This window comes from Squalius cephalus (genome assembly GCF_949319135.1).
Source record: "Squalius cephalus genome assembly, chromosome: 15".
NCBI classification, from domain to species: domain Eukaryota; kingdom Metazoa; phylum Chordata; class Actinopteri; order Cypriniformes; family Leuciscidae; genus Squalius; species Squalius cephalus.
In genome coordinates, this window is record NC_137136.1 from 21,272,960 (window position 1) to 21,300,680 (window position 27,721).

Below are 27,721 nucleotides of genomic sequence, written 5' to 3' on the forward strand. Positions count from 1 at the left end.
ATAACGTTATTGTTCCTAAACAGTAGAAGTAATGAGTAAAACACGGAAGAGGACGTGTGTAGAATCTGAAAATGTATTTAATTCACACCATCATTTACTCATCCTCTTATCATTCCATACTTGTATGACTTTGTTCTGCTGAATAAAAAAGAAATGTTGAAGAATGTTTTTGTGCACATTATTGAAGTCAATGGAGTCCAAATATATCACAATATATTGGTTTTATATAATATAATATACAATATATTTGGATTTGCATTGACCAGTGTTTTAATTTAAGAATGAATCACGCAGAGTAATTAAGTCGCTTCAGTAGACCTAAATATACCAGTCAAGTCGTATGTATTAAAGGTGCGTTCACACCATGTCAAAATTACAGTAATTACGAGATTCCCAACTTGTAAAACGCATTTACATCCTAGAACTTGTAATTAAAGCTTGAAAGCTGACTTGTACCACCTGATCACTATCTCGTCATGTGGAAAAACTCAAAATGCCATCTGCCTCAGCAATAAAATTATTATTAATTATGTTCATGTTATTACCGAAAGAATAATCTGAAACTTGACATACAATATTTTAGTCAAGCAAGCACAAAGTTTATTAATCTAATGTTACACTACATACATTATGTTTAACAAAGGCATTTGCATAACAACTGTTACTTATTTGTATTGTGGTCTTGTTTTTCGAGTACTCGAATTACTCAGATTCACTTTGCCGATAACAGTGTTGCCATACAAATGCATAATTTTGAGTCTGAGGATGTTCCAGCTTGCCATCTAGTAATTATGGCATGGCATGGCATGAACACAGCATAACTTCACACTATGTCCTTTAAGAGCTTGAAAGTCTTGGACTTTCATTGACTTTCAAAATTGAATTGACTTTCATAATTTGAACAGAATCATTCTTCAAATTCATTATCTTTTGTGTTCCAATCGAGTTTGAAATGACACGAGGGTGAGAAAATGACAGAAAATTTCATTTTAGAATGTCGAAAGCAGGTTCCCAGGCCTGTGACTCCTGGATCGGTCATGTGCGCTGGAATGTGGCAGGGACGGTTTCACAGATGAGACAAAGGCTGTGCCACAGGGGCCCTACTGTCCCCAAATACATAACCCCTTCAATGGAGCAGTGCTCTGGGAACGCTCAGTGCCCGACAATGGACACTAATTGCTGGTTAACTTGGAAATTCTCGAGTAGTCTAATTTATAATCTGACATCTGAAGTATTTGAATGGCCTTTGTGTCTGCATATGACCACAGGCCAACGAGAGCGAATCTGAGCCTCCACAATAGTTGTTATGCTAACGTACATGCATGCACATCACGCACTAATTGAGAACATTCTTCTGATGAACATTAAAAAACAACTACACAAATGTGGCAGCGTTTCTAAAGTTTTCTTTTGCATGTCACAGGTTTGTACAGCAGTACTCCCGATTTTGATAGCGAAACATTTGTTACAGTCACCGAAACTCCATTTGTCTGTGGAAACAGATACACTGCTCTGAAGGGGAGGGCTGACCCTGTCTCGATTTTCCCCTTTTGTCACAAAGGCCTTGTGAAAGCAGACAGTTTGTTGACATGCCTCTTTGATGACCGGCACTCTAGAATGTCCTTGTTGATACTGCTCAACCATCGGTGTAGTGCATTTCCCGAGTGAAAGCACCAGAAACTAAACGAGATGTTTTAACTTTTATGTGCATTACCACGGTTTAAACTAGCCTTTCTTTAATCCACATTAGCTGCCAGACAGATGCAATATCTCAGACAGCTGTCACACAGATGGCCGCCTTCCCTACCGTTATATAGAAGTGAATGGTACTGTAAGTGCTGAATACTCTGCTGTATTGGATTCTAAAATAATACTTCCAGTATATTTTTTAGTTCCAATCACAAGCTAGTGTTCATTATATAGTTTGATTTTTTTTCTCTTAGAAAATCAATGTGAAATTGTGTTTCACTATAATTAATATTTCTCTGAAAAATACATAGTTTATCATTACTGAAATGCAATTAAAATCATTCAGAGGTCTGCTACAGTATCAGTTCTGCATCATCGTCCTCAGTCTTGCGAGTTCCACCTCGTTCTGGATTTCCCTTCTCAGTGTTGAAATAATCACGTCACTGTTTCAGTCTATGACAGTTCAGTCTCAGGCTACCAATCCTAATCTTGCGATCTTGGCTGATAGGAAGGAGTGGAGGATAAAAACAATAGGCTTGGGACAGGAGTGCAAGTCCAGTTGCTGTGAATGGAAAAAAACAAAACAAGGTATTAAGCAATGAAGGGAAGTTCCTGATGTGACAAACACATGTTGAGAGCAACAATCGGGCAGATCTTCTCAGGAACTTGGACCATCTATCAGTATAGACATGCATCATTTCCTGCTCTCAAGAATTCCTCCTATTGATGGTGTATATATACACATACATACATTAGGCCTGTCAATTTAATACATTCATTTAATGAATAAGTTATGGGGGGAAAACGTGTTAAAATTATTAACACATTTAACGCACCCGCCCCAGGGTCATCTTACATGTCATGGCTCGATATTGCCAATGAAAATATTACCTATAAAGCCAGAGCAGAACTGTTGTTAGTCTCCGAGCAACACACAGCAGTGTTTAATTTATGAAAGAATCTGCATTTTGAGCGAATCAATCGTGTGAACCAGTGATTCAATGGCTCATTCATAAAGAGAGCCATTTACTTCATTCCTGAATGAATTAGCCATTTAAACCAATTGAATGAATGAATGACTCAATGTCAATGACTTACTCATTTAGACATTTACCGCCATCTACTCGTAGTTTTAGTTTCTTATTTAGAGTATCATTTCATCAAAAAAGTATTTTTTTTTTCATTATTATTAAAAAACAATTAAAGGTATAGTTCACCCAAAAATGAAAATTATTTCATCATTTACTCACCCTCATGGCCATTGAAGCCCAAAAGTTAATGTGTAATAAATGTTGGGAAAAAAAAAAACTACTTTTTGTAATGTCTATTTGATGCTTTCCTCATTTACCACAATAATGACTTTAAATTATCTTTTGGGGGTTAATTATTTTACCAAAATGAATGTGTGAATATTTGGCGATTAATTAGGTTAATTAATCGCCACGTCATGTAATTAATTCGATTTTTTTTAAATAATCACTTAACAGTCCTAATATAAATACTGTGTATATATATATATATATATATATATATATATATATATATATAAACAGCAATATTTATTTATATATTTTTAATAAACATGTAAAATGCCACACTAAGACATCCATGAACATTTACTAATGACGCAAATGACTCACTGAATCAGATTAATTTTGTTATGAATCATTACAATGAAGCTAAATAAATTATCAGATCAGTCGTTAATTATTGTTTTATTTTTTAATCTAACTTAAATAGTAGAAAACACAGCACTCTCAGCATGGATGAGTAATTTTGTTGCTGCTGAATGAACCTCTGATTTTACTCACAATTTCACCCTCGTTTCCACCAAAATCCAAATAGAGGATCCGTACGCCGTCGTCCGCAGACATCTTCAGCTTTTCAAACGGGTAGCTGAAAAGTGTCCGTGCCAGAGAGCTGTCGTCTCCATCTGCTATGACAGAGAAACCTTGCTCATAGTGAATGACCAACCGACAGTCCTGACCCTGATACATACAACCTGAAGGAACAGAAACACGGAAGCTTTAAAGGATATTCCAAATTCAATACAGCTGTCAAAACTATGATTAACATATAAAGTGGATCAAAAAAGTTCATCAAAGTTGTATATATATATGTATATAAGTTCATACTATTTTAAAACACTTTCAAAGATAAACAAATCTGTGAAATTGTCAAAATCCTTTTGAGGTGTGACTACTTTATTTGGTGGATGAAAATTGGCCCCACCTCAACTTTACGGATCTAATAATAAACATTTTACTGAATTATTCATGCAGATGCTTTCACATCTTCTAGAAATATATTTTTCAAGTACTATAAAAAAAATAAAAAATCAAGTATTAATGATTTGAACTGCCTTTCTGGTTGGTCAATCCAAGCAAATTTCATTAAGGTATGAATAAAATGGAAGTGTATTCCATCTGTGAGATGAATGTCCTTTGAATCCTGATAATTGGTAAATCATTTATCACCAGTAATCTCTGCTCAATACCTCCGTAGTTCCATCAAATACATCACAGGACTCCATGTATCTAGTATCACTCCTCCAGTCCATTCAATAACAGCTCATCAGGCACCACAGGATGTGTAGAAAGAAACCTACTGTTACCATGTCTATTGTGAGTGTGCCAGAGATCCACTTCTGCTGTTTCCTCCATTTGCCCCAATAAAGCTTCCTGAATCGCTCTTTGACCGGGTAATTGCGAGGCTAGTGTGTTCTTTTCACATTGTGTATCTCTGAGAAACCCCTCGGCTCTGGCTACAACCCAGTCCATTAGGCTGATTAGATCATCACAGCAATGAAAAAGCATCTTCTTTTGCAATTTACCCATTAAATCTGAATTACACTGACATTAAATAGTCAAACACCTATTAATCACTTACTTTGGGTGAGGGGGCCGATTTCGGAATACTGTTCCCATGTCACTCTACTAATACTGTAACCTTATCCCCCATCCAAACGGCTTGATCTTCAGGACTGAGGGACTCTTTCCCACCAGATGGGCTTTTTAGGCACAAACCTTTTTAACATGAACGGACTAGCATAGGAATTTTTCTGCTTTTTAACTACAATAGCTTGGCCCTGATATACTTCAAGCGAAATCGAAGAACTGTTTGGTTTAAAGTAATCTATTGTATAAAGTTCTAAATAAATAAACATGACTTTACTTTACTGGAGTGCCAAATTGCAGAGCTTGTGCAAACATCCTCATCTCTATGATCAGATGCTTTCTTAACTGCTGTTTTCTCACCGCTGTCATTTTTGATGTGCGTTTATTTTGTTATTGCGAGGAAAGTGCGTACATATTTACATATTCATGATCTAAACGCCGCTCTCAGCAGCATCGGGATGTTCGCTAACAGTATACAGCTGCAAAGGTATTTCCAACTTCTTTTTACCCCTAAACGAAGAAAGAAATAGAACTTCGCTATGAGTATATCGGGCCGTTAATTCAGTAATTCAACTGCAAGTCATGTGCCTATGCAGGCTTATCTTTTCCAAATCATGAATAATAACACATTTACTTTAACACTTTTAGTCTGTGCGCAATGTGCTTAATATGTTTAATACATATATATATATGTAATCAATTATTTATTTTTAACAGCAAAAACGTGAAATACTTTAAGTTTACATGACAATGATGTTCTAAAAAAACTAAAAAGGTTTTCCTTTGCATTTTTTGCGTACAGACGACAAAATTGTCAAAATGGTCCTGTTCACACGGATCCGCGAAAATGAAAACGGTGTCGTGTAAACAGCCCCTGAGCTTTAACAGCCAGATTAATAAAAAAAAATTATACCCATCCACAGAGAACACCATAAATCTATTTAATGGGTTGTCAAATAACAAATAAAACTAGTAATAATAAAATAGCATCTTTTTTTTTTTTTTTTTTGTGAGACTTTTTTTGTGACTTTTTATCATTACAGCCTGAAAAAGGATTATGAAGCTTGTGGCCAACAATAAAAGTAATATATGACGTCACTGAATTTTTACAGAACCTTAAGAAAATGAATCTTTGGAGACATTAACTCCCTGAACAGATTACAAGATTAGACTAAACACAGGTAATGGAGCATCAGCTGCCAAATGGGCCTTTCCCATAAAATCCCAAATATGGAGCAGCTCCAAGATTCTGACGCAAACCGAATCTTTTTAAGGGAAGAAAAATGTCACATCCAGTCTAGCTTGTTATTCGGCGTGATAAAAGCGGTCTGGTTTGTTTTGAGAGGATCTGCATCTGTTGCTCTCTGCTACAAACTCAAAGTAATTAATGTTCTCCCAAATGTATTAATTAGTGATTCTGGCATGTTGTAACAAGGTCAGTCTATTTTTATTATGTTTCTTTCAGTAGATTTTTCCAGAGTACATCTTCCTACACCAATGCTAACGTGCTTAACTCGTGACAATTAAATCAACATTAATCATTGCTCAGTTTAATCTCTGTCTACTTGCCATTCTAGCATTGTAGGTTAAGTGGAAAATTATCTCAAAGCCTGATCTCAGAACATATGAAAATATCTGACAGAAGGGGAAAACCGCGAGATATCCAAATAAGGCGTGGTAATCTCCAGGGGCTCGCATTCAGTTCAGCAACGGCGGATCATTTCCTATCAGTCTAGCCTAAGGGACTGCCTGAGAGCTTCAATTCCCAGAATGCTTTGCTCGGTGCCCCTCGCCTGCTGCATTGAGACCACACAGGAACTCTGCCATGGCATTCCGTTCTAAAAATACACTCTTTACCAAAACGACTTCAGTATAAATAACATAGATCCAAAAGTCAGAAATATTGTAGTGCAGCACAGAGCGTTTGGGAATTCAGAGTACAGTAGGAGCCACCGACCATGACATCAGACGGCCGAGATGCATTTATCTTTGCATACAAGCTTGCATGTAACCACAAATCTACATTTGACACTAGTGTGAGTATATTTTTTAAGAAACTATAGCTGAAAAACTAATGTAAAAAGAGGAAGCTGGATGAAAGAAAATGCACATAATAAATAATAAGATACAAATGTGTAAAATATTTCACTCTGATGGAAAAAATTTGGGTCATTCATCCAAAGAAGTTTGGATATCTGAATAAAAAGTTTTTTTTTTTTTTTTTTTTTAAGAATTCTTTTGTTAATAAATAAATAAAAGAACCTAGTAAAGAAATGGCAAATAATCCTGGTAAAGAAATGGCAAATAATCCTGGTACAATAGACCACTTCAAAAGATGCGGTTTCATTTTTAAACCTTATTGTGCATGTTTCTCGTGCTGAGAATTATTCCAAGCTGTGAATAGGTCATAAGACGTGAGAAAGGAGCAAGTATAGGATCCATACTCACTGGTAGTGACTTCTTTGATCATCTCGGCAGATGCGTGGCAGCCAGTGACTATGTGTCTGGTCCAGAGTGACAGGTCTTTGCAGGTCTCTGCTCTAAAGAGGTGGGCTTCGATACCCAATCTGGTTCCCGTTCGTGTAGCAAAGGACAACTCGCCACCAGGCTGTGGTGAACCCTTATCTGGACCAGAATGCACCAGCCTATGATCAAAAAAACTTGTTTTCCTATTGTATCATCTCAAATGTATCATTGAGGAATAGAATAGACTGCTCAAAAACACTGCTATTTTAATATGAAGTATTAATCTAGATTAATCAAAGAACTAATCGATTATCAAAATAATCTTTAGTTGCAGCTCTACTATTAAGTACGGTTGTTCCTTTGTCTTTTTGTTCAATCAAAGTTTACAATGTTGTGATTCACCTAGTAGCTGGTTGGTTTGGTTCATGGCTTATAACTTCTTAACGAAGAGTTTTTTTTTTAAATCCCTATGGGAAAAAACTAATGGGAAAAATATCTGCAGAACCAAGGCCACTGAAAAAGTGGACGGGCACTGTCGCATTCTATTTACTAGCGTGGGATTTAGTCCAATGAGTTTTCAGTTTGCGGGGCTGCCCGGCTTGACAGAAACTTGAGATTTGAAAAGTTTTTAGAAAAAGCACAGCTATACTTTCTGCCATTTTGGACAATCTCAAGGTCAACAAAATATCAACACATGCCAACTGAGCCTGTGATAACTGCCCTATCAGCCCTAGAGTGAGATCTGGGCTGCAGTCCAGTTAAACTTGGACTTCAAATCTATCCCTTGTAGCAATAGCTGCCGCCTCACACAGCCTCAACAGGCCTTTAATAGCCGTAATGCTTTTGTACTGTTTCTTTCCAACTGGCTGAGAAAGACTGCAGTTGTGTATTTCAGTTCCCAATTGATCAGCACTGCCAACTGCCATGCAAAAAGTGTGAGTGTTTGCATGTGTGTGTGTACAGAGGGTTTTGCAAGTGTGTACACCATGATTGGTTTTCCAAAGGTGTGTTTGTATGAACGAGCAAAAAGACAGCCGTAACGCTGTGTGTGAGTGTGTACCGTGTGGCGAGCAGAGGGTAGGTGTGTGTCGGGCTGAGCCAGTGTTCTCTCATGCGTGGCATACTGTCAAACAGCAGCAGGTCTTTCTCCGTCAACATCACGAGCACCGGCTTCCAGCGTTGTCTTTCACTTTCCGTCTGAAACACACACGGTGCTCAGTAAAGTCAACATGAATTCAAAAGAAACCCCATTTATTTTTTTATTATGTATAAAGCTTTGCCTGAAAGTATGCACACACACAAGTTTTCAGATATACAAGACCTATACATAGTTCACTTTATTTATCCCAGTTAGGGGAAGATTGCGGGCACATGCACAATCTTCATTCCCCTACCCATCTCCTCCTCGAAACAGCCATACATGGTGCTTGCGGAACGTCCTGATTTTGCAGGTTCAACATATTTTGTTGGTCCTGGAACAACATTCCAGTCCGAAAATGTAATCATAACCATATCCCTACCTCTAAACCTAACCCTACCCATAGGTTACCCCTAAAATCAGAGGGAAATGACAGGTGAGTGACACTGATGTAGAAGCGCCTAACCCTGGCTGTAAGCCTGAACTAAACCGTAAACTTGTCCCTCAAATCTGTTCCAGGATCAACAAAGATGTTGATCCAGGAACATGTTGTACTTGATAAAATCAGGTTCGGAGGTACAGTTTACATACTGTACGTAAAGCATCTTTGTTTTCTATTAAAAGCATTCTAAAAACAAGATAAATTTACCAGAGAAGCGAAACCTTACGACACCTTGAAAATAAGTGTATTATTCTAACCTCAGAGGAAAAATAGTTTTTACTTTAAGCGTAACCTAAATCAAGCGTAGCGTTAATTCTGGCAGGTCTGACCAGTTGATCCACATCTACCTATAGGAATACGACGCCTATCACAGCATCCATATAAGCTCCTTCAGTATTATCAGCAGCAGTCGTGTTTGTCAGGAGCGAATTACCCTCCTCCATCCCCAGCTCCTCCTCTCGTCCAGTCAGGATTTGGCATTCTGATTCCCCTTTGAATCAGACTAAATTCTCGAATTATGTTGTACATTAAAATATTGGCATTAATGATATCTGCAATACATTCATGTTGGTTCTGTTCTGTTTACCCTAAGGGGGGTTATTGCTGCTCTCCCTGCTCTTATCCATGCTAGGCTGCATGGATGCGCAGGGAGTAATTGCCCAAAACAGAACCAATCCAAACTGTATGCTAATTGTCAATCGTATTTGACGAGACCTTGCAATTATTATTGCTTTTCTCCAGTTCTGCATCTCTGACCACACTGAGAAGTTTCAGAGGTAATGCTTATTTAGACAAACTGCTTTCTCATTATTTGACCATATCATTTGATATTTGAAGTATCAATGCAATAGTATGAGGAAAACAATGGCAATATATTAGTATGATTGTATCAACCCTGTCTTACTGTGAATGATTCATCCGCACGCGTTATTACAGAAAAACAAATGTTTGTCATCATCTTTAATGAAATTATAATAACTTGCTTTGCCTCTGAAATGACTTTCCTTTTCGGATGACTTCACAAATCCCTCTTACTTTCACCCCTCCCCTCTAACCATTTTGTTGAGAAACACCCACTTAACATGATCCAATCATTTCCAGGTGAATAAAATTAAGCCCCACTCAACATTTTTTTCACACTGAAAATCGTGTTTCACTCTGAAATCCATCACATTACAGAAGTGAGATTTGAATGACATTTCACGTTGACTTTAATAAGCTCAAAAGTAAACCTGCACTACAATTTAGTAATAGTTCCAAACGTTGTCCAAATAAGACCTTAAGTTGAGCCTGAATGCATTTACTGCTGAAGCTCTCGTCTATGACAGATGTCTCCTCGGGGCTTTGATAGCCTGACAGACCACTCAAATCTCACAAATCACAGGGTCAGTTTGCCTTAAGGCTAAAAAGAGACCCCAGCGGGGCCGAGTGCATCAGAAGCAGATGCGCAACCACAAACAGGCCCTTGTTATAAGCACAAAAAAAAATCTGCTCGCTGTCTGTGGGCATTCAGCACACTGGAGGTTTTTTCCTCATATAATTATTCATCAAGGGGCCGGCAGGTTGGTAATAGGAGACGGAACGGGCGAGCTCTCATTAAAGGGCAGGCTGAGACTGGGCTGCCCACAGCCCTGCCATCACTGCAGTTCTCTATTAGCCGGCCCAGCCAGGCCTCAGCTAATGAGACGGCGATGAAAAGAAGATTTAATAGGGAGGAAAAACCTGCGGTCACACTGAGAAGAGTCATCCTCCAAACACTCCAGTACCCGCTCACCACGATTTGTGAGAATTTTTAGAAGAAGAAAAAAAAACTCTTCAGAGAAAATGTCTGTACAGTTTTGAGAATGTTAGTCATGTTTCCAACCAGAGTGTATGGTATAACCTGGGACCTGCTAACATGCTTCATCTGTACACGTTTGTTTTAAATCATGTTCGTACCATTTTCACAAGTATGTGGCAAAATTTGTTTACTAGAGGCCCATCAAAGAGGTGGCTAATGGGAGGGAAGCAGAGGGCAGAGAACTGTTGTGTCAAATGAAGTCCTTGTTTCATTGTCAATCAATAAACATGCCTTACCATGGCAGACTCGAGAGCTGCATGATTTGGGGGGAAATAATATAATTGTGATTTTTTTTTAAATCTCAGGTTTCCTTGGATGTGTTGCTGTATTTCCAAATTAAACGTCAAGTCGGGGAGGGGCATATTGAAGAGACGTTCCTTTTTTTAAAACAGCCAATAGGGTATCACTTGCATAACAGCCCTATAAAGCTTCCTGACAGCTTGTGACAGGCCTGTTTAGAATGCGGTTTGAGATGATACTGACAAGAAAACAGGCTTCATGACTGTGTCTGAAATCTCTCCCTATATAGCGCACTGTGTGCTAGTTAATGTGTGAAGAAACAACCATTTCAGATGCAGCTGTAGCGGATGGGATGATTCAGATTCTCGAGAGCATTTGATTGGACAGAAAATCTGAAAAGCTGAAGTGCTCCATATTTGTGGAAGATACTGAATTTTGAATGGATACACATACATATATGCATTCAAAATGCATACATACATACTTATATATAATCTAAATGTGCATTTTGCTATTGTTTATGAGCACACCTGCTTACGTATATACAACTCTAAATAAGTATGACAGCAGATTTGAAACGAGCACCTATGATACAAATGTAACCAGGCGTACCTCTTACACGTGAAAAACAAATGCCAAATTATTGTAAAAACTTGTAAAAAAGCACTTTAATGTTCTCCAAACTGTTAAAGTGAATTTAGGTTTTCCACATAGTTATTATTATCATCATGACAGGAACATTTTACTGTGGAACACTTACATCAAACCAAAGACCTTGAGCTAATGCTGGGTTTTATGTAAGAAATCCGTATGGGTCTAGACAGCTTACTTTTACTTAAATTTGGGTAACCTTTTCCATATCATACAGCTAAATGACATGCAGAAGAGTTCAATTTTCATGCCACGCAGATTCTTTCATAGGCAGGAATATCATGAAGCTGAATTGATGTGCGTTTATATGCAGTTGGACAGCTGAAACAGGCTGGTGACATCATAAGCTCAATGCAAAAACAATTTAACATTTTCTTTTACCATCTTGATCAATGTTTTTTCTGGCATGGTAATTGACATGACAACGTTGATATGTTTGGTCTTGGTTGAATAGATCTGCTATGCTGCAGAGCAAGTACAGGACTTGTTACTGCCAAACCATATATGACACGCTGCTGTGAGCAAGTACATGATGCTGCTGCTGAACAACTTGGATGCATGAATTACCAGTAGCAGATCTATAGTATACAGGTGGAGCTGGGGAAGGTGGAGGGTTTCTGTAAGCGTGTTGCACTGCTAAGGCAAAAACTGACCAAGTATTTGAAGGTTGAGCAGTGAGCTCATTGGCTACTGATACAGCAGGAACCAATCAGCTGTGCCCTATAAAGAATGATGTGATTGTGATCAGCCTGAGTTTCATGACAGAACTTTATAAATATGGTCTCATGTTTTTGCGAAGCCTCACTGCGAAAGTCAATAGCACAAGTACATTCATTATACTGTCTAAGATCATCACATTTAAATTGTTTTCATCAAAATGAATTGAATCAATTCTCCACCTTTTCTGCTAGCCAGCCGAGGTATCGGATCTCTCGACTCCCGGCGATGCTGTGGCGGCCTGCGTGTTCTCGGAGTTCGCTGATGACTTTGCTGGTGAGGTTTGTGATGGCAGTTTGCATGAGAGTGAACCAGGTCTGGGCAGAGGCCGTGTCTGTATGTCTCATGACTATTGTGTGCTTAGCATCAGAGGAGTGCAGCTCCATCTGCCTGAAACACAATAAGAAAGAAAGAGAATACAGTTCAGCTTCCGTTTTAATCTAAATCCAGAGTTCACTGGTCAAGCTAAGGGGTTATTAAAGGAATAGTTCAACCAAAAAGTGCAATTTTGTAATTATTTACTTACTGTATGTATGTTGCACAACATGACTAAGTTAGGCAGACAAAAGTTTTAAAAATATGAATAAGCAGGTTTGTTTAAAATATATCTTTTTTTTTATAAAAAAAAAATACTAAAAATGATTATGCCAAACTACTTTGAAGAAAAAAAAATCCCCTCATACCATCAGTACAACTGTATTACCCTGACATAGTGACTTTATGCCCTCAAAAAATAGCTAAATTAATCTTAAATAAGAAATTTAAAAACATGCTCATTATAGAAGAGGTGCATTTAAGTATGTATGTATTAATTGCGTTTTTAAAGTATTTCTGAAAAAAATAGATCTAGATACAGGATGTTTGCCTGAAGGAAAGCAACAGATAGAAAAATAACTACTGCTTCTATAAAATTAAATATAGTAGAGTTGAATGAGTTAAATATATTACAGAACAGACTACACGCAATGACATTTGACAACATTTATTTAAACATGAGCCATCTGAGTTTACTTAAAGGGCAGACAGTGCTTAAAAGAGCTCTGGAGTCAACATTAACCACCAGAATATCAGATACACCAGGTTTAAACAGAACCATACATCAGTTCGGTTCATGGAGTTTACAGTGATAAATACTCCGCTCATACATCATCTAGAGTAAAAGTCTTAACCTTACACTCCACAATATCATTTTCAGGTGCACCGTGTAGGTAAAAATAGATCTACCTTCATGAAGACAGAGAGTTTGGAGGGGCTTAGGGGGGTGGGCACAGATGGAGCTGATGTGTTTGCAGTAGACTGGAGGAAAAAGCTTTTTGGATGAGGCCCAATGAGTTCTGCCCTTTAAGACTATAATTGGGAGAATTTCACAACTAATGGAGATGCCTGTGTCCAATTTAGGAAATGAATGTTTCAATTCCTTTTGTGGTCAAATGAGATCTCTCTTAGGTAGTAAGCAGACCTCAGAAAGTTACCCTTACAATTCAACCTCAGAGAACTTTTGCCATGTTTTGTTTACATAGAAGTGTCAATGATAGGGCAAAACCTAGTTCTTGGTTCAAGTAATTGTAGAGAGGAAATGTGCAGGTCAAGACAGAGAAGGAAAAAATAAAATAAAAAGAGTAATAGTTTTAATTTTTGGCCACTATTTATAATTTTAAAGATTTTTTGGCTTGGAGGCCCCGCCCACCTGTGAGGGCAAACATCTTGGTTATCATAGTTGCTTATTGTTTTTGTTATTTTCTAAGACAAATCAATAGAACTATCCAATTGATACTTTGCAGTCACGTGATATCTGGCGGGCAACAAACGCGGTTAGTGCATCCAATTGCACAACAACTATCTGGCATGTCGTGTACACCTCAAAACACCAACTTTTGTATATTAAACCTGGCAACGTCCTGGCAAGATCCTTGATTAGTTTACTGGTTTTCGTTGCTAGAGAATGACGTTCTTGCCTGCCAGCCAGTACAACTGACGTCACGTGCAAAGTATCAATAGATTTTTTGTTTTTTAAATGACATTTTGGAGAGGTCACTGATTTAATAAGTGGATGTTACTGAAGAAACAGCTCTACGTACATTATGGAATACATTATTTATATGCAGAGATGCTTAAAAGAGTCAATAACATTGAAGTCTACAATGAGAAGCAGAACAAAAACTGAGCATTTCACTGAAATGGCCAGAGACCGAGTGGAAAATGGTCACATATTACCAAATTATGACAACTAAAAAATGCTATGACTACTAATTAGTAAAGAAAACACATTAGTGGATATTTAAAAAGTATGCCATGACTAGATGACATTCTTATTATTAACTGAAAGTCAACAGCCATTCTTTTTAATCGCCATTGGATTTTTTTACATGCTCTTAAAATGGAAAAGATTAGATTGACATTAGGGGTTGGAATCTTCAATCTCTCACAATCAGATACGACTGAACAATTATCGTTAGACCTGTAGTCAAGACAGCCTAAACCGAGACCAAGACACTACCAAGACCAGAGGGTACCAAGACCAAGACAGACCAAGACAGACCAAGTCAAGACCAAGTCGAGACCGGAGGGGAAAAAAACAGACTAGTGTTGAAGCTAAGCAATAACTTGTATGAATTCAAGAACAGCAGCATACTAGGGTTCAGCCGCAGTTTACATTCAATACTAGACGGTATTACTTCAACTACACAGGCAGAACAATACAGAGACAGACCATGTCATGTGTGTGACTGTGAGCTCACTGTAAATGTTTTTGCAGACTGGGTGAGATCAACTATGTGTAGCAATTGCATGATGGCTGTTACTGCACTATTAGAGGATTGAGACTCCCTTAACTTTTGTGTACTGTTGAGGACTGACATGACTGGTACTGACTGGTTCATCTGACAAAACATCAAACACCTCCAACACCATCTTGCTCCTCCAACAACTGTCTAAAGAATGAGAAATATGTAACCAATTGAAATTATACTTAATGTGTAGATGAAATCGTAACATCAAATTAAAGATACACAATTATAAACTTGGATTAGGCCTAATGTTTAGTCAACACAACGGAGATATGTAGATGATATTTAAAAGACCATTTATTTAGTCTAACACCATCTTAAATACAATACTGTAATCAAACAACACACACACACACACACAGACAGAGATATCAAAGACACAAATTCATCTAAGCAAATGCCTGCCTATCTCTGCCGATTTCGGAGTCTCCAAATGAATCCATTCTGCAACTTTTAAATACATAATAAAATGTGTTAAAACGAAATTATAGGCTTAAGTGCAGGATCCGAAAGTTGGTCGTTTTGTCGCTATGGTTACACACACACACACCGTTGGCGGTGCGCTCAAAGTCATCTGTCAGTTGTGCAGTTACCCAAAATCTCCTGAATGAAGTTAAAACCCATCATGTCACTGATATGTGTTTTTTTAATTCAAGTGATCAAAGTGCTCGTTGCCGCTGCGATCAGTGGCGCAGATAAAGTGTTTTCTCGTGTGGCTCGCGCACAGGCCGCACTGTCTTCACTCGGATGTGCGCTTCTATCCGTTCTGTTGCGGATAATAATGTTGCATTATCGAACGTTGCGTCGTCGTGGATATTGTAGTATTGTATTGTTAAATCCCCCAACCACTATGTCGGTCTGAGACAGCGAGACCTAGACAAGACCGAGAGGTTCGAGACCAAGACAAGACCAAGACCAAAGACCGTCAAGGCCGTGACAAGACCGAGACCACGTAAAAGTGGTCTCGAGACATACATCACTAGTGTGTGTGTGTGTGTGTGTGTTCTATGGTTTATGAAGACACAAATGTGTATAATGTGTCAAACCAAACAAGAGCAAGACTAACACAAGACAGATGGAAAGGTCGCTGACACATCTGCCGTGGAGGAACATCTTCATACCCCAAACCTCCAGCTACTCTAACTTCCACCAAAACAACTCCAGTTACAGATCCACTCTGCACCATCAGAACGCCTAACAGTCCAAAGAAATGACAACAGTGGAAGAGGGCACATTCTATTTTTATTCCAGATGGATTTTGCTTAGGAATTTGACAGGAATCCTCTCACAGTGTGGCACTCGAGGTAAGCCGTGAATGTCTGCAGAGTTGATAGAGCTCCGCATGAGCACCACAGTGATGGATGGGCTAAAAGACAAGGGACACAATGGTGTAAATTGAAAACAGAGCTGGAGGGTGTGAGCTGACGGTCTGCAGAGCTCCTTACTGACATGCCGCATGGCAGGAGTGAAGTCTTTCGTCTGTCTGTCTGCCTGTCAGTTTATCTCACTATCAGTCTGGCCACGCCACATATTTAAGCAATATCTTATGAGCAGGAGTGCTGTTGTACTGAATAATAACAGGGCTGTGATTCCTCTGAAAGCATTCAGCAATGCAAAAGTGGTATTGTGATATTTTGTTCATTTTATTGTGTATTTGGAACCCACATTTATACTCAAAAACGATCCATTGAATATTACCGTCATTGTGTATTGTGTACCAAGTACTGAGATCTTTGTGTTCAGGTGCCGGATTACCTCTTATATGTATGTATGGTGTCTACATTTATTTACTTGTTGATGTTTTTCTAAGTAAAGCATACACTTTAAAAGCATGGTTTAATTCAGTGCTATATTGTTTGAGTAAAATGGATTTCAAAGGAAACTTTCAACTAAGTAGAAATTACTCAACTTTTACTGGCCAAGTTAAAATTACTTATTTTCTTTGTTAATTTTACTTAAGTAGAGTTTACTTAATTTCATATGTGAAGTTTACTTAAAAATGCGTGCAAAAACTTGCAAAAGACACAAATTAAGTACATTTTTACTTTATGTTTTTTCTTTTTCAGTGTATGTTTGAGACAAAGCTACAAGAAACAAATGGAGGCAGAAAGTTATTAGAGTGCAGTTTGTTAAAGTCAGCATGAAACAGAAGTTGCAATAGTATTTTCTTCTCTATTATTACGTATATCCGAGTGAAATAGCCTCTCTAACAAGAAAAAAATTAGGATTTTGTCCATTGGAAATTGATTGGATGGTTTGCTATTGCTATGATCTCAAGTGATTGACAGGTTGATCTGCCTTCGCGCCAGTAAACACGTCATCATAGAAGAGATGAGATGTTGCTGCAAAAGGGAGGGGAAGTTAATTTGATTAAAGTTTATGAGGCCACATGATATTAAAAACAAATATATTATTTGTGAGGAAATATTAATTATTATAAATACTACAACATACCATAAAAAAGACAAAAACAAGAATTGTCCATATTGAGTCCATTGTGACTTTAAACATTCTAGCAGCTCACAGACGCAAAGTCTAACAGTGTTTTAAAAAAAGATGTGACAAGTTCCTCTTGTCATTATTGTCAAGCAGCTCAGTTCTGGTACATCATCTTTTAACACACTTCCTGTGAAATGTTATGGTTAATCTCGCAAACCACAACGTTCATTTTTCTCACGACAAAAGTACAATATAGTGCAAAAAATAACATGAAGCTAGGAGAACAAAAACACTGTGGTTAGTGTGATCACTAGAGCAAAAACACATTCAGCAACACAAAATGAAACATCTGAGACTGATATTTTATTTAAAATATTTGCATCCTAAAATAAAAGTTTGACTTCAAACAAGACTTCTTGTTTAGAAAATGGTGAATATGTTTATGGTTTTGAAACACATGTATTATGTAGCCTATAATGGCATTTTGTTGATATAAATTAAGGAGACTTTGTACATATTATGCATGTTAACTATATTGCATTGATACACTACAGACCAGATAATTATATTCATAAGTATATACAGTAGGTCATATACACATACACTACCGTTTAAAGGCACACTATGCAAGATTTGTCCCTTAATTTAACAGCTTCGAAATCTTTCGATGGTAAACGAACTCGTAGTAGGGCGAATCATCCCGATAGCAAAGCGGGGGATAGTTATTATATTATTATTATAATAATTTACACTCATAGTAGATCATTAATCTATAAATAAATACATCCATATAAATGTTCCAGTTTATCTAGTGGACACTGCTAACCTGAAAACGTATTGTTACCTTTTTGCACCAAGCATCATTTTAGCCTCTTGATCAATATTTTATTTGTATTTTTTACTATTTATTCTTTGGACATGGTGTGCAAATCCATCACAGGTTTGGTGTTTGGCTTCATGTCTTGCATTTTGTTCTGAGTGTTTTTTGGGCCCAGCTCAAGCACTCTGGTAACATAGGAAATCTTTGAAGTCATTGTTGACATGGACTTTGACGTTGTCCTCCATTACTTTTGAATATATGAAGGTTCACTGACAAGCAGAGGACACTAGCACTCTTTAGACATCAAACATGACTGAGTGAGCGACCAGCATAAAGCATTTGTTGCGTGGAGTGCATTATCATGGGCTGTCACATTCATCCTCTAAATAATGAGACCCCTTACTTGCTCATCCTGAGACGGCATTAATGTCTAAAACATTTCAAATCACTTTCTCCACCATCTTTAACAAGCATGTCCAAACATCTAAACGTCTAAAATCTGTGCTTGCTTGGGGGTCCAAAAAGATTTTGATTCTCCTGATCTAAGATGTTGAAAACTTTTATGAAAACATAACATGTAGGTTTAGAATGACAAAAGTTTCATAGGTAAATGATAAAGAATGATAACCCGATTTTCCTTTTTAGGTGAACTATCCCTTTAAATTTTAAGCACTATTTCTTTAATTTTCTCTTTTTGACAAGAAACTGAGTAGGAGACAAATAAAGAAAAATAGTTAAAGAACTAAATTTTATTGTGAAGAAGTGCATTTGGTCTATTTGGAAATGAGACTGTCCTAACCACAACCTATAAACCCACTTGTCAAAGCCACACACTTGACAATATTCTAGAGTAGGTCTAAGGATGATAAGTGAATTTACTGAAAGGCCATCAAGAAAATGCAACCAAGTGAATTAAATTAATTCACAATATGTACACATTCATTCTTATGCCTAACATGCTGAAAGCGGCTCTAGTTGAGCCGTTTGCACCTCTGTATATTACTGTTGGTCGTTTGACATTTCAATCGTATCACAGTTGTCAACCATTAAATGTTTAGCTACTTACTTACATCATACCTCACATTTTGACCAATAAAACTGAAGTTTCATGCTGTAATTCACACTTTGCTTCTGTAAAAAGTAACAGTAATGCCCACCTTCTTTGATTTGATTGCCCATCTCAGTCATTCTGGCATAAACTATGTTTCCATCCACCTATTTTTATGCCAATGTTGGGATAAAAACCACTGGATGCAATTGGCAAGTTGAGCATAAATTCTAAAAAAGCGTGCAAAAAAAAAACGTATTTGAGGAAATGCCCAAATCAAAGTTTGTCATCAAAATGGTTGGGTACAATGACCTCCCAGAACTGTCGCACACGATTGTATTCCCAAACATCAGGCATCCACCTCCAAACGCAAGATAAATTGACACCGTTCATTTCTTTTTTGTCTACGTGCTGTCTTGATGCGCAAATTTTATTATGGATATTTTGCGCCAACTTTCCAGGAAGTAAAATCGAAGTAACGATTTTTCATGAGAAAGTATTTCATTGGTAATTATTTCATTACTTTTATTATACTCCATTTCATTACACCCATGAAAATACAAAATGAATTATTTCGCCAAAGTATTCATACTTCTCAATGTTGAATTCAGTTTGAAACCATTTGCTATAATATTTATTAAAATATTCTGTAATGTTTTAAACATTTATTTATTGGACTTTGACCTCTGATAAAGTAATGCTTCGAGATTGTAAACTTCCTGTGGTCAATATATTGAATGCATTAGAAGCAGTACCTGTTTTCTGGGTCAGGGACAGTCATACTGCGGGTGATGTAGCACATTTTGAGGGGGATGTATCTGCGGTCGCCCTGTAAGGACAGTGAGGGGGGGCTGGGGATATCGAAGTGAGGACTGCCGAGACGAGGGGACTCAGGAGGCGGGGTTTCCCAGCCAATCTCAGACACCGGTGAGCCTTTTTTCACATATGGCGTCGCTTCCCTCATGTATTTCACTAGAACAAAAAAGAAATGGGTCAGTTGAGGGTCGTGACATTATTACAGTTCACTACCGTGAACTGTTCGCACATTCTCTTTCTCTAAGCTTCTTTTCTAAAAAACAAAACAGTATCGATAGACGCACATACCTAAAAAAATCAACACAAAACAGCTCTGCGAGTTAATTTTCCATCACGTGTGCACTGGGCCTTAGCCAGTCAGAAATGAAAGCAGGAAACCCCTACGCAAACCACTTCACTCCCACAGCTGTCCTGAGTGAGGAGATCAACTCACCGCATATTTGCATACTATTCTATTGCATTTCTAGACGATTGCTGCTGGCTTTATGACAGGGCAATGAACTTGAGGCTGAAGCATCTGCACATGAACGTGCTGATAACCGAATTACAACTGCCATGCTTCTCAGGTGAATGTCACGCTGAGGGCCAATTATTCCCATTCCATATGACAGCTTAATCTTTACAGGAAGCAGTTGACCATGTGAGCACAGGGCTATTTCACAATAATAGAGGCATTTCACAATTACCCATAAAAGAGACAAATGGGCTGTTTGGCTATTTGGCATGACATCAATTTGGTTAAAACACAGTCATTCTGAATGCCTGAGGGCAACATACAGTTGCATATTCCATAAATGCTTCTCTCTGCAAAAACTTTTGCACATATATGCTGCAGTGTGCCAAGTAAACAATCCCTAACTGCAGGACCAAGTAATAAAAGATCAACAGAATGATTTATGACGAGAAAACAAAAAAATTCACTCTTCTAGTAGACACTTTTCAAAAACAGGGTGCACTTTAGTGTCCCATTACTTTTTAAATGACTAAAAACAGTGTTAATGTTGTAAAATGTATCAATTATGAAACTAACTAAACTTCCGTTGTAAAAGCCCGTTCACACCACCGGCCTTAAAGCAGCTCTAAAAAAGAAAATAGTGTAATTACTCAGCTCAATTTATTCAGTGTTGTTTCAATTCAGTTCAATAACTGTCAATGTTGCAAAGCTCATAAACAAATTATTGCTTTATAGTATATAGTAGAAATTGCAAACCACATATAACACAAATAGAAAAGAAAACAAAATATAATATTTAGTTTGTACCTCCTTTGGTACCTTTCTCTGACCATTTGTTGGAAACTTCAAGTATTGAGTTTGTGTATTTGAAAAAATTTTATTGTCTGGAATGCATCCAATCACTGTTTTGTCTAAAAATGTATTCTGAATTTGGGATAAGAAGCTTTCTCTATTGTGTGGTATTGCTCAAGTAACACACACACACAGAAGTGAAGAGAAGACAATAACATACATTTTCTATCTGCCTCCAACTGTACTCAGTATGCGTTATCATGACCTTTAGTTTACATGTTAAAACAGGAAACACAACTTGCAAAGCTGGTGTCACTAAGGCTAAACAACTAACAAAAAAGCCCTGTCTTTACAACTTCAGACTGATAAGATTAAGAACAAAACAAAGCAAAATAACTACCTACATAATCCATAAACTCCATCTAAATGCGGAGGCACAGAAGTGAGAAGTTCAGAATGCTACTGCCAAAGTCTCACATGTAACTGTGTACTTCACGGTCAAGGATTCTTCTGTCAGCTCTTGCATAAAACATTACAACTCAGAACTTTAGAGTCCACCACACAGCAGGTGGAACTCTATTCACAGGGCTAAAAGCTCCTGTGGTCCTTTATCCTCAAGGACAAGCTAAGAGACTAGCTACAAACACAAACTTATGAAAAGATTTGCTATGTTCTACAAAGGCAAAGGGATAACTTTGTGCTAAAACAGAGGAGCTCTTTTCCAAAACGGGATAAATCCATTTCAGTAGTTTTCAGGAAAATTACATTTTTTACCTAGACCCACACATTTTGTGAATATTCAATTTATCCTGTTAAAATGTTTTTTTTGGCTCAGTCTGAACACGTTGAACAATGATTATTAAATCAAACAACAATATTGTTGATGATAATTCAAAGTTTATTTATTTATTTTTCAAAACGCTATAAATCCATCAATTTTTGAAAGAAAATTATGGTTTGTCTTTTAAAAAACAAACAAGAGAACATGCAACATATAATCAGGTACTCATAGTATAAATGAATATAAATTAAATAAGTGCAAATGCATGAAATAAATAAAAGCCAAATAAAATAAATAGTCAAAATAAAATAAATATTTCCAGTGACGTTCTAATATTGTCCACCACATAAAACAAATAATTTAAAAATAACACACATACAAATACCAGTCCTTAAATACAACAATGTTAAAAATACATTCAAATCATTTAGTAACACATAGGCTATTATAACTATTCAGTACTTTTAATGTCACGTTAGCAGGCTTCTTTACAGGAAAATATCTTTATCGCGAGGGGGAAACCTACAAAACAGTATTATACTAGTCAATTCTGAAACGAAAGTTGTACTCACCAAACACTTTTATGAAGGTCGCCTTGCAAACGGGCACATTCTCCGGATGTCTGTTGCACAAAAGACTGCCTACTTAACAGATACGTTCCGGTCTTTTTGTTTGTTAATGTCCTGGACTTTCGGACGCTTCCTTGTCACTTGCGTGATGTCCAGGAGATGAAGTATGGCCTGGTCCTGGTCAATCTTGTTTTGTTTTTCATAAAAATAGTTGAAACTTACAGATCAGATCGTCCGGCGACAGCCTCTCGGCCTGACAGAAATCTTTGGCGGCAGCTTTGTGTTGACATCCCACTGTTGGTATTAACGCGCCACCCGAGTGACGAATCTTCTTTTTTTGTTGTGTTTTGTGATTTTCTTTGTCCAGTCTGCGTTTTCTACCCCCAGGTATAGGTCTCACTGGCTCATCAAGGCCATCAAAAGTGTTACTACAGTTTAAAGCACTCATTTTGATGAATGAATGAACATAAACAAAGTAACAAACCTCTGTTCAGATCGCCGCCTATTTGGATTGCGTAGAACGCTCACCGAATTCTGATTGGTTGAGAGGATATATCCCGTTTAGGCTAAAAATAGGTTTGGCGCTTATATCGTTTTGGAAAGAAACTGCATCTTGCAGTACATTTTAAATAAGTAAATATAGCGATTTGTCATGAAACGTTGATGGAGCAGTAAATAGGTTCAGTACACAGCAAAATGACATGAAAAACTCATTTTTTTAAAAAATGGCGTTTATCCCGTTTTGGAAAAGAGCTCTTCATCTTATCTTTGCTTATTTACTTAATCATGTCACTTCAGTGGCAGGCAAACGATGTTATGCAAATCTCCTTGATGTTTTATCACAAAAATAACTTTCTGAAAATTTCTTTAAAAAAAAGTTTTTTCTTCTTCTATCCAAACGCTGGTTTGAGCCTGTTGGGTCATCTTTTCCTGTGCTAGGTAGTTTTTGTGTTACCCAGCCAGGTTAGTAGCTGGGTCAATCTCACTGATAGTAGAAACAATACACACCTCCACACCCTCCCATAGATATGTATACGTAGATGCCTCATTCGACTGCTCCAGACATGTCGGCGCGGGCGTCATCTTGGAACGATCAGCGTATCGTCACTCTCAGTTAGCGATGGGAAGTTCGGGTCATTTTTTTACTGACTCGGATCTTTGAGTCTCCTTCAGCAAAATAAACAAATCTTTTTTCCAAGTCATTTCGTTCACTTCAGCAGACTATAATTAAAATGTGACATGTTAATAGCCAAATTCCAACTTACGCAAACTCTCGAAGAAGAGTTTAATTCTCAAAGAAATGGGATAACCTTTCACAGGTGAGTATGTGTTGGTTTGTGTTTATGTATTGTGGTTATTACTATGGTACTTTTTAATAGGGACGCACCGAAATGAAAATTCAAGTCCAAAACTTAAATTTGAGCTTTTTCATTGGAAATGGATAACAGAGAATTGCACTTGAATTAAAATGTTAGCCTACATTCAATTATTATTTCTAAAATTCTGTATTTAGAACCAAATTAATCCCAAATAAAATATGTATCCTGGAAACACGTGGTTGTGTAGTGTATTTGACAAAATTTTACTGGAAGGTTAAAATATTAACCCATGTACGAGGTAAAAATAAGGTAGTATTACTGTACAAATGAACTACCATAAATCAACCCATTATGCTGAGTTAAATGAACAAACCAACATGCTAGAATAACCCATGGCTGTGTTTGTTCATATTTGACCCATAAGTGGGTTGCAAAACAACCCAAATTGGGTTACTTTTGACCCCACATTAAAAAAATTAAAAAAAAGTGTTAAAAATGATTTCCTAATGCTGTTGAGCAATAGGCTTCCAAGCAAAATGTAAATTATGAAAATTAGCAATGAGAAATGGTGAAGTGTTTATGGTTGACTGCCTTCAACATGCGCTATTTAATCTCTGTTTTATTGAAAAACAGTCCATGACAGATCCATTTTTCTGGAACATTCACACTTGGGAGTGGACGTTAATTGCTCTCATTATGATGTGCACTCAAAAGAGAATGTTAAATGTGCATCAGCTGAGAGCACCAACAATAAGAATTTAAATAGGAACATCAGTTTCATGACCACAGCACCACTGAAATATCAAAAATCTGTCCAGAAATTCAAATGAGTATCTATTCACTTACTCACTTTCAAAACCTCGTAAATGCAGTTACGCCACTGTGGATGAAGCATGAATAATTTTGCTGTCAGGGTGATGCCAAAAAGATTTCTGAAAGGGTTAGTTCTGTCATAATTTTCTCACCCTCATGTCGTTTCAAACCCGTAAAACTTTTGTTCATCTTCGGAACACAAATTATCAACTTTTTGATGAAATCTGAGAGATTTCTGTCCCTCCATTGACAGTCCACGTAACTACCACTTTGATGAATAAACATTCATCAAATCACACATTTTTGAAGCACTCAAGTGGTAGTTGCATAGCTGTCTAGATATCAGATGTCATTAAAAATATCTTCATTAAAAATATCCGAAGATAAACAAATTTCTTACGGGTCATATGGGGCGACATGAGGGTGAGTAAATGATGACAGAAATTTCATTTTTGGCTGAACTAATGTTTTTTGAAAGAAGTCTCTTATGCTCACCAAGGCTGCATTCATTTGATCACAAATACAGTAATATTGTGAAATATTATTATCATTTAAAATAAATGTTTTCTATTTTAATACATTTTAAAAATGTAATTTATTTTTGTGAGGGCAAGGCTGAATTTTCAGCATCCATTACTGCAGTTTTCAGTGTCATATGATCCTTCAGAAATCATTCAATCAGAGAAGAGAAGAGAAGAGAAGAGAAGAGAAGAGAAGAGAAGAGAAGAGAAGAGAAGAGAAGAGAAGAGAAGAGAAGAGAAGAGAAGAGAAGAGAAGAGAAGAGAAGAGAAGAGAAGAGAAGAGAACAACAAGAGGGAGGGGAAGTTATCTTGATTAACGATTATGAGGGCACATGAATTAAAAATAATAATGATGTGCACGGATACATCTTTTATAATAAATACTGCAATAGTCCATAAAAAAAAGAAAATATTTGTCCATTTTGATTTCATGTTGACTTTAAGAAACATTTCTTATCATTAACAATAAAACTTAACCAAAACAGTAAGATATTTTTATATTTTTTTGAACAGCATGTCAGTAATAAAAGGGTTTCAACCACTATAGCCTAACCATTAAGCCCAAGTCATTTAATTTTTAAATGATATTCTATACAAATACCCAACAACATACAAATAAACAGCAATATTCACTACATATATTAAAAAAAAAATACATGGAGACTTTGTGAACAAAATCAGATTTCCGTGAATCAAGAGGTTTGAATTGAATCACTGAAACTGGCGATGTTGGTTAATTTACATCGCCTGAAAAATCATTGCAATTAGTAATATTGCATAACATGATCACATAACAAGTTGGTTGTTCAGAAGAGAACAGCTGGGCTCGAATACCAGTATTAAACCTAAATGTCTTCTGCTCCAGGTGGTTTGTGCATTTAAAACATGAGATCAATGTTACATGAAACCAGTTATTCTAGTCTCGTGGCTGCTGTTCAAATATCTATAGTTTACCATGTGGAGTTTACTTTATTGGAGAATATACATTCCTTTGTCTCCTGACCTTTGTTGAAGGGAATGTTGGGAATTGAAAGAACTGGCCAAGTTGCATTACAAACATCAGGTTGGATCAAGGAAATGATATTGCTGTGGATGATTAGAACTTGCATTTCCCTTAACCATTAACTAACTGGGCAACAAGTATACTGAATTAAACGACAGAACGACTGAGCTTGCATGTACCGCAGATGTGTTGTCCCTGCTCCCAGTGTCTACTGCATGCTTTGAGGATGAGGTCATGTGACTTGTGAGAGTGGTCTTCACTACACGTTTCCCTCCCTCTGTAATAGACTAGCCCTCATTCCAATCCCCGTCTCATTCTCTCTCACTTTATCATTTATTTACAATTCTGAATAAGTGAGTGAATGAGAAAGAACAGAAAGCATGTGGCACATTCCAGGAGTGATTTATTCGTACCTTTGGCTTATGCATCTATCTTAGTTAAGATTACTAAAACCGTTTGCAGAGTCATGCTGTCACACTTTGCACTAGTAATATCGAGAATGTGCTTTGACTTCCAGAGTGTTTCATTTTCCCTATTTCTTTGTCAAGGCTTCAACAGCGAGTCTTTGCTTACGACTGTAATTGGGTGTTTTTAGAGAACAGTGATTCTAGTTTAAAGCATATCGAAGAATACAGATGCTAAATTCAGTTTTTTCTTCAAAACATTCTACAGGCCTACAGTACAATTATTTCTCTGCCGTTATTTTCAGTACAATGTTCTGAACACACATTTCCATGAGGACATGTATAGGTTTTAAAAAATTAGATGCTTTGTTCAAAGAGGAAGAAAAAAGGCCCTTTTTTGAGTTCACTTGGCAAATTGCTCATTTGAGGCATGAAGTTTGGATGCATAGTGATTAAAAAAAAAATAATAATAATAATAATTTTTACTTGAGTCATAACTAGAGAATTTTTGTGCAGACAGGTAGCTATCAACTTGTCAAATGCCTTGAGACTTTATTTTTTTGTATCATCCAGAGACCTTGACTTCAATATGACTAGCTCTGTAATTTTGCCAAAGACATTGACTTGTCCCCCATGACAAATGTGTTTCTCAAGAATATATAGCCTATAGACAAAGAAGGGCATCGGGGAATATGTTAAAAGACTACGGTGTTGATTGATAGAGTGGTGACAAAGTAAAATACAACTTTGGTGTAGTACATCTGTAAGAGTAAAAGGATGTGCAAATATTTCTGGCAAGAAACATCAAATTTAATTATTCAAAGAAGCCAAATCCCAAGGACAGGACAAAGGAATCATGGGCTTTGATTTGACATGCAAAACTCACTCGCTTGTGCAAATAGTGAGCTTTATGGACAACTGGATGATATATTGGATTTTTTTCTAAACTACTGTACTTAATTGACCTACGAATATGGTAACACTAGTTGGAAGTTCTGTTTTAAATCAGAATTTCTGTTTGAAGATTTGCAATGAATCTAACTAGTGAAATGTTTCATCACTTTTAAAGTGTACTG

At 37.0% G+C, this 27,721-nt stretch overlaps 1 protein-coding gene across 1 annotated transcript in view; it reads right to left on the reverse strand.

Moving 5' to 3' along the window:
• Positions 1–144: 144 nt before the first annotated feature.
• Positions 145–27,721, reverse strand: part of sntb1 (syntrophin, basic 1) — a 31,488-nt gene continuing 3,911 nt past the window's right edge. The window contains exons 2-7 of the mRNA XM_079895475.1: positions 19,929–20,145; positions 12,263–12,470; positions 8,113–8,249; positions 7,035–7,231; positions 3,501–3,691; positions 145–2,251 (exon numbers count right to left, since the gene is read on the reverse strand). Of these exons, the coding sequence (XP_079751601.1) occupies positions 2,159–2,251; positions 3,501–3,691; positions 7,035–7,231; positions 8,113–8,249; positions 12,263–12,470; positions 19,929–20,145 (1,043 nt within the window). The 3' untranslated portion in view covers positions 145–2,158. The remainder of the gene's footprint in view (positions 2,252–3,500; positions 3,692–7,034; positions 7,232–8,112; positions 8,250–12,262; positions 12,471–19,928; positions 20,146–27,721) is intronic.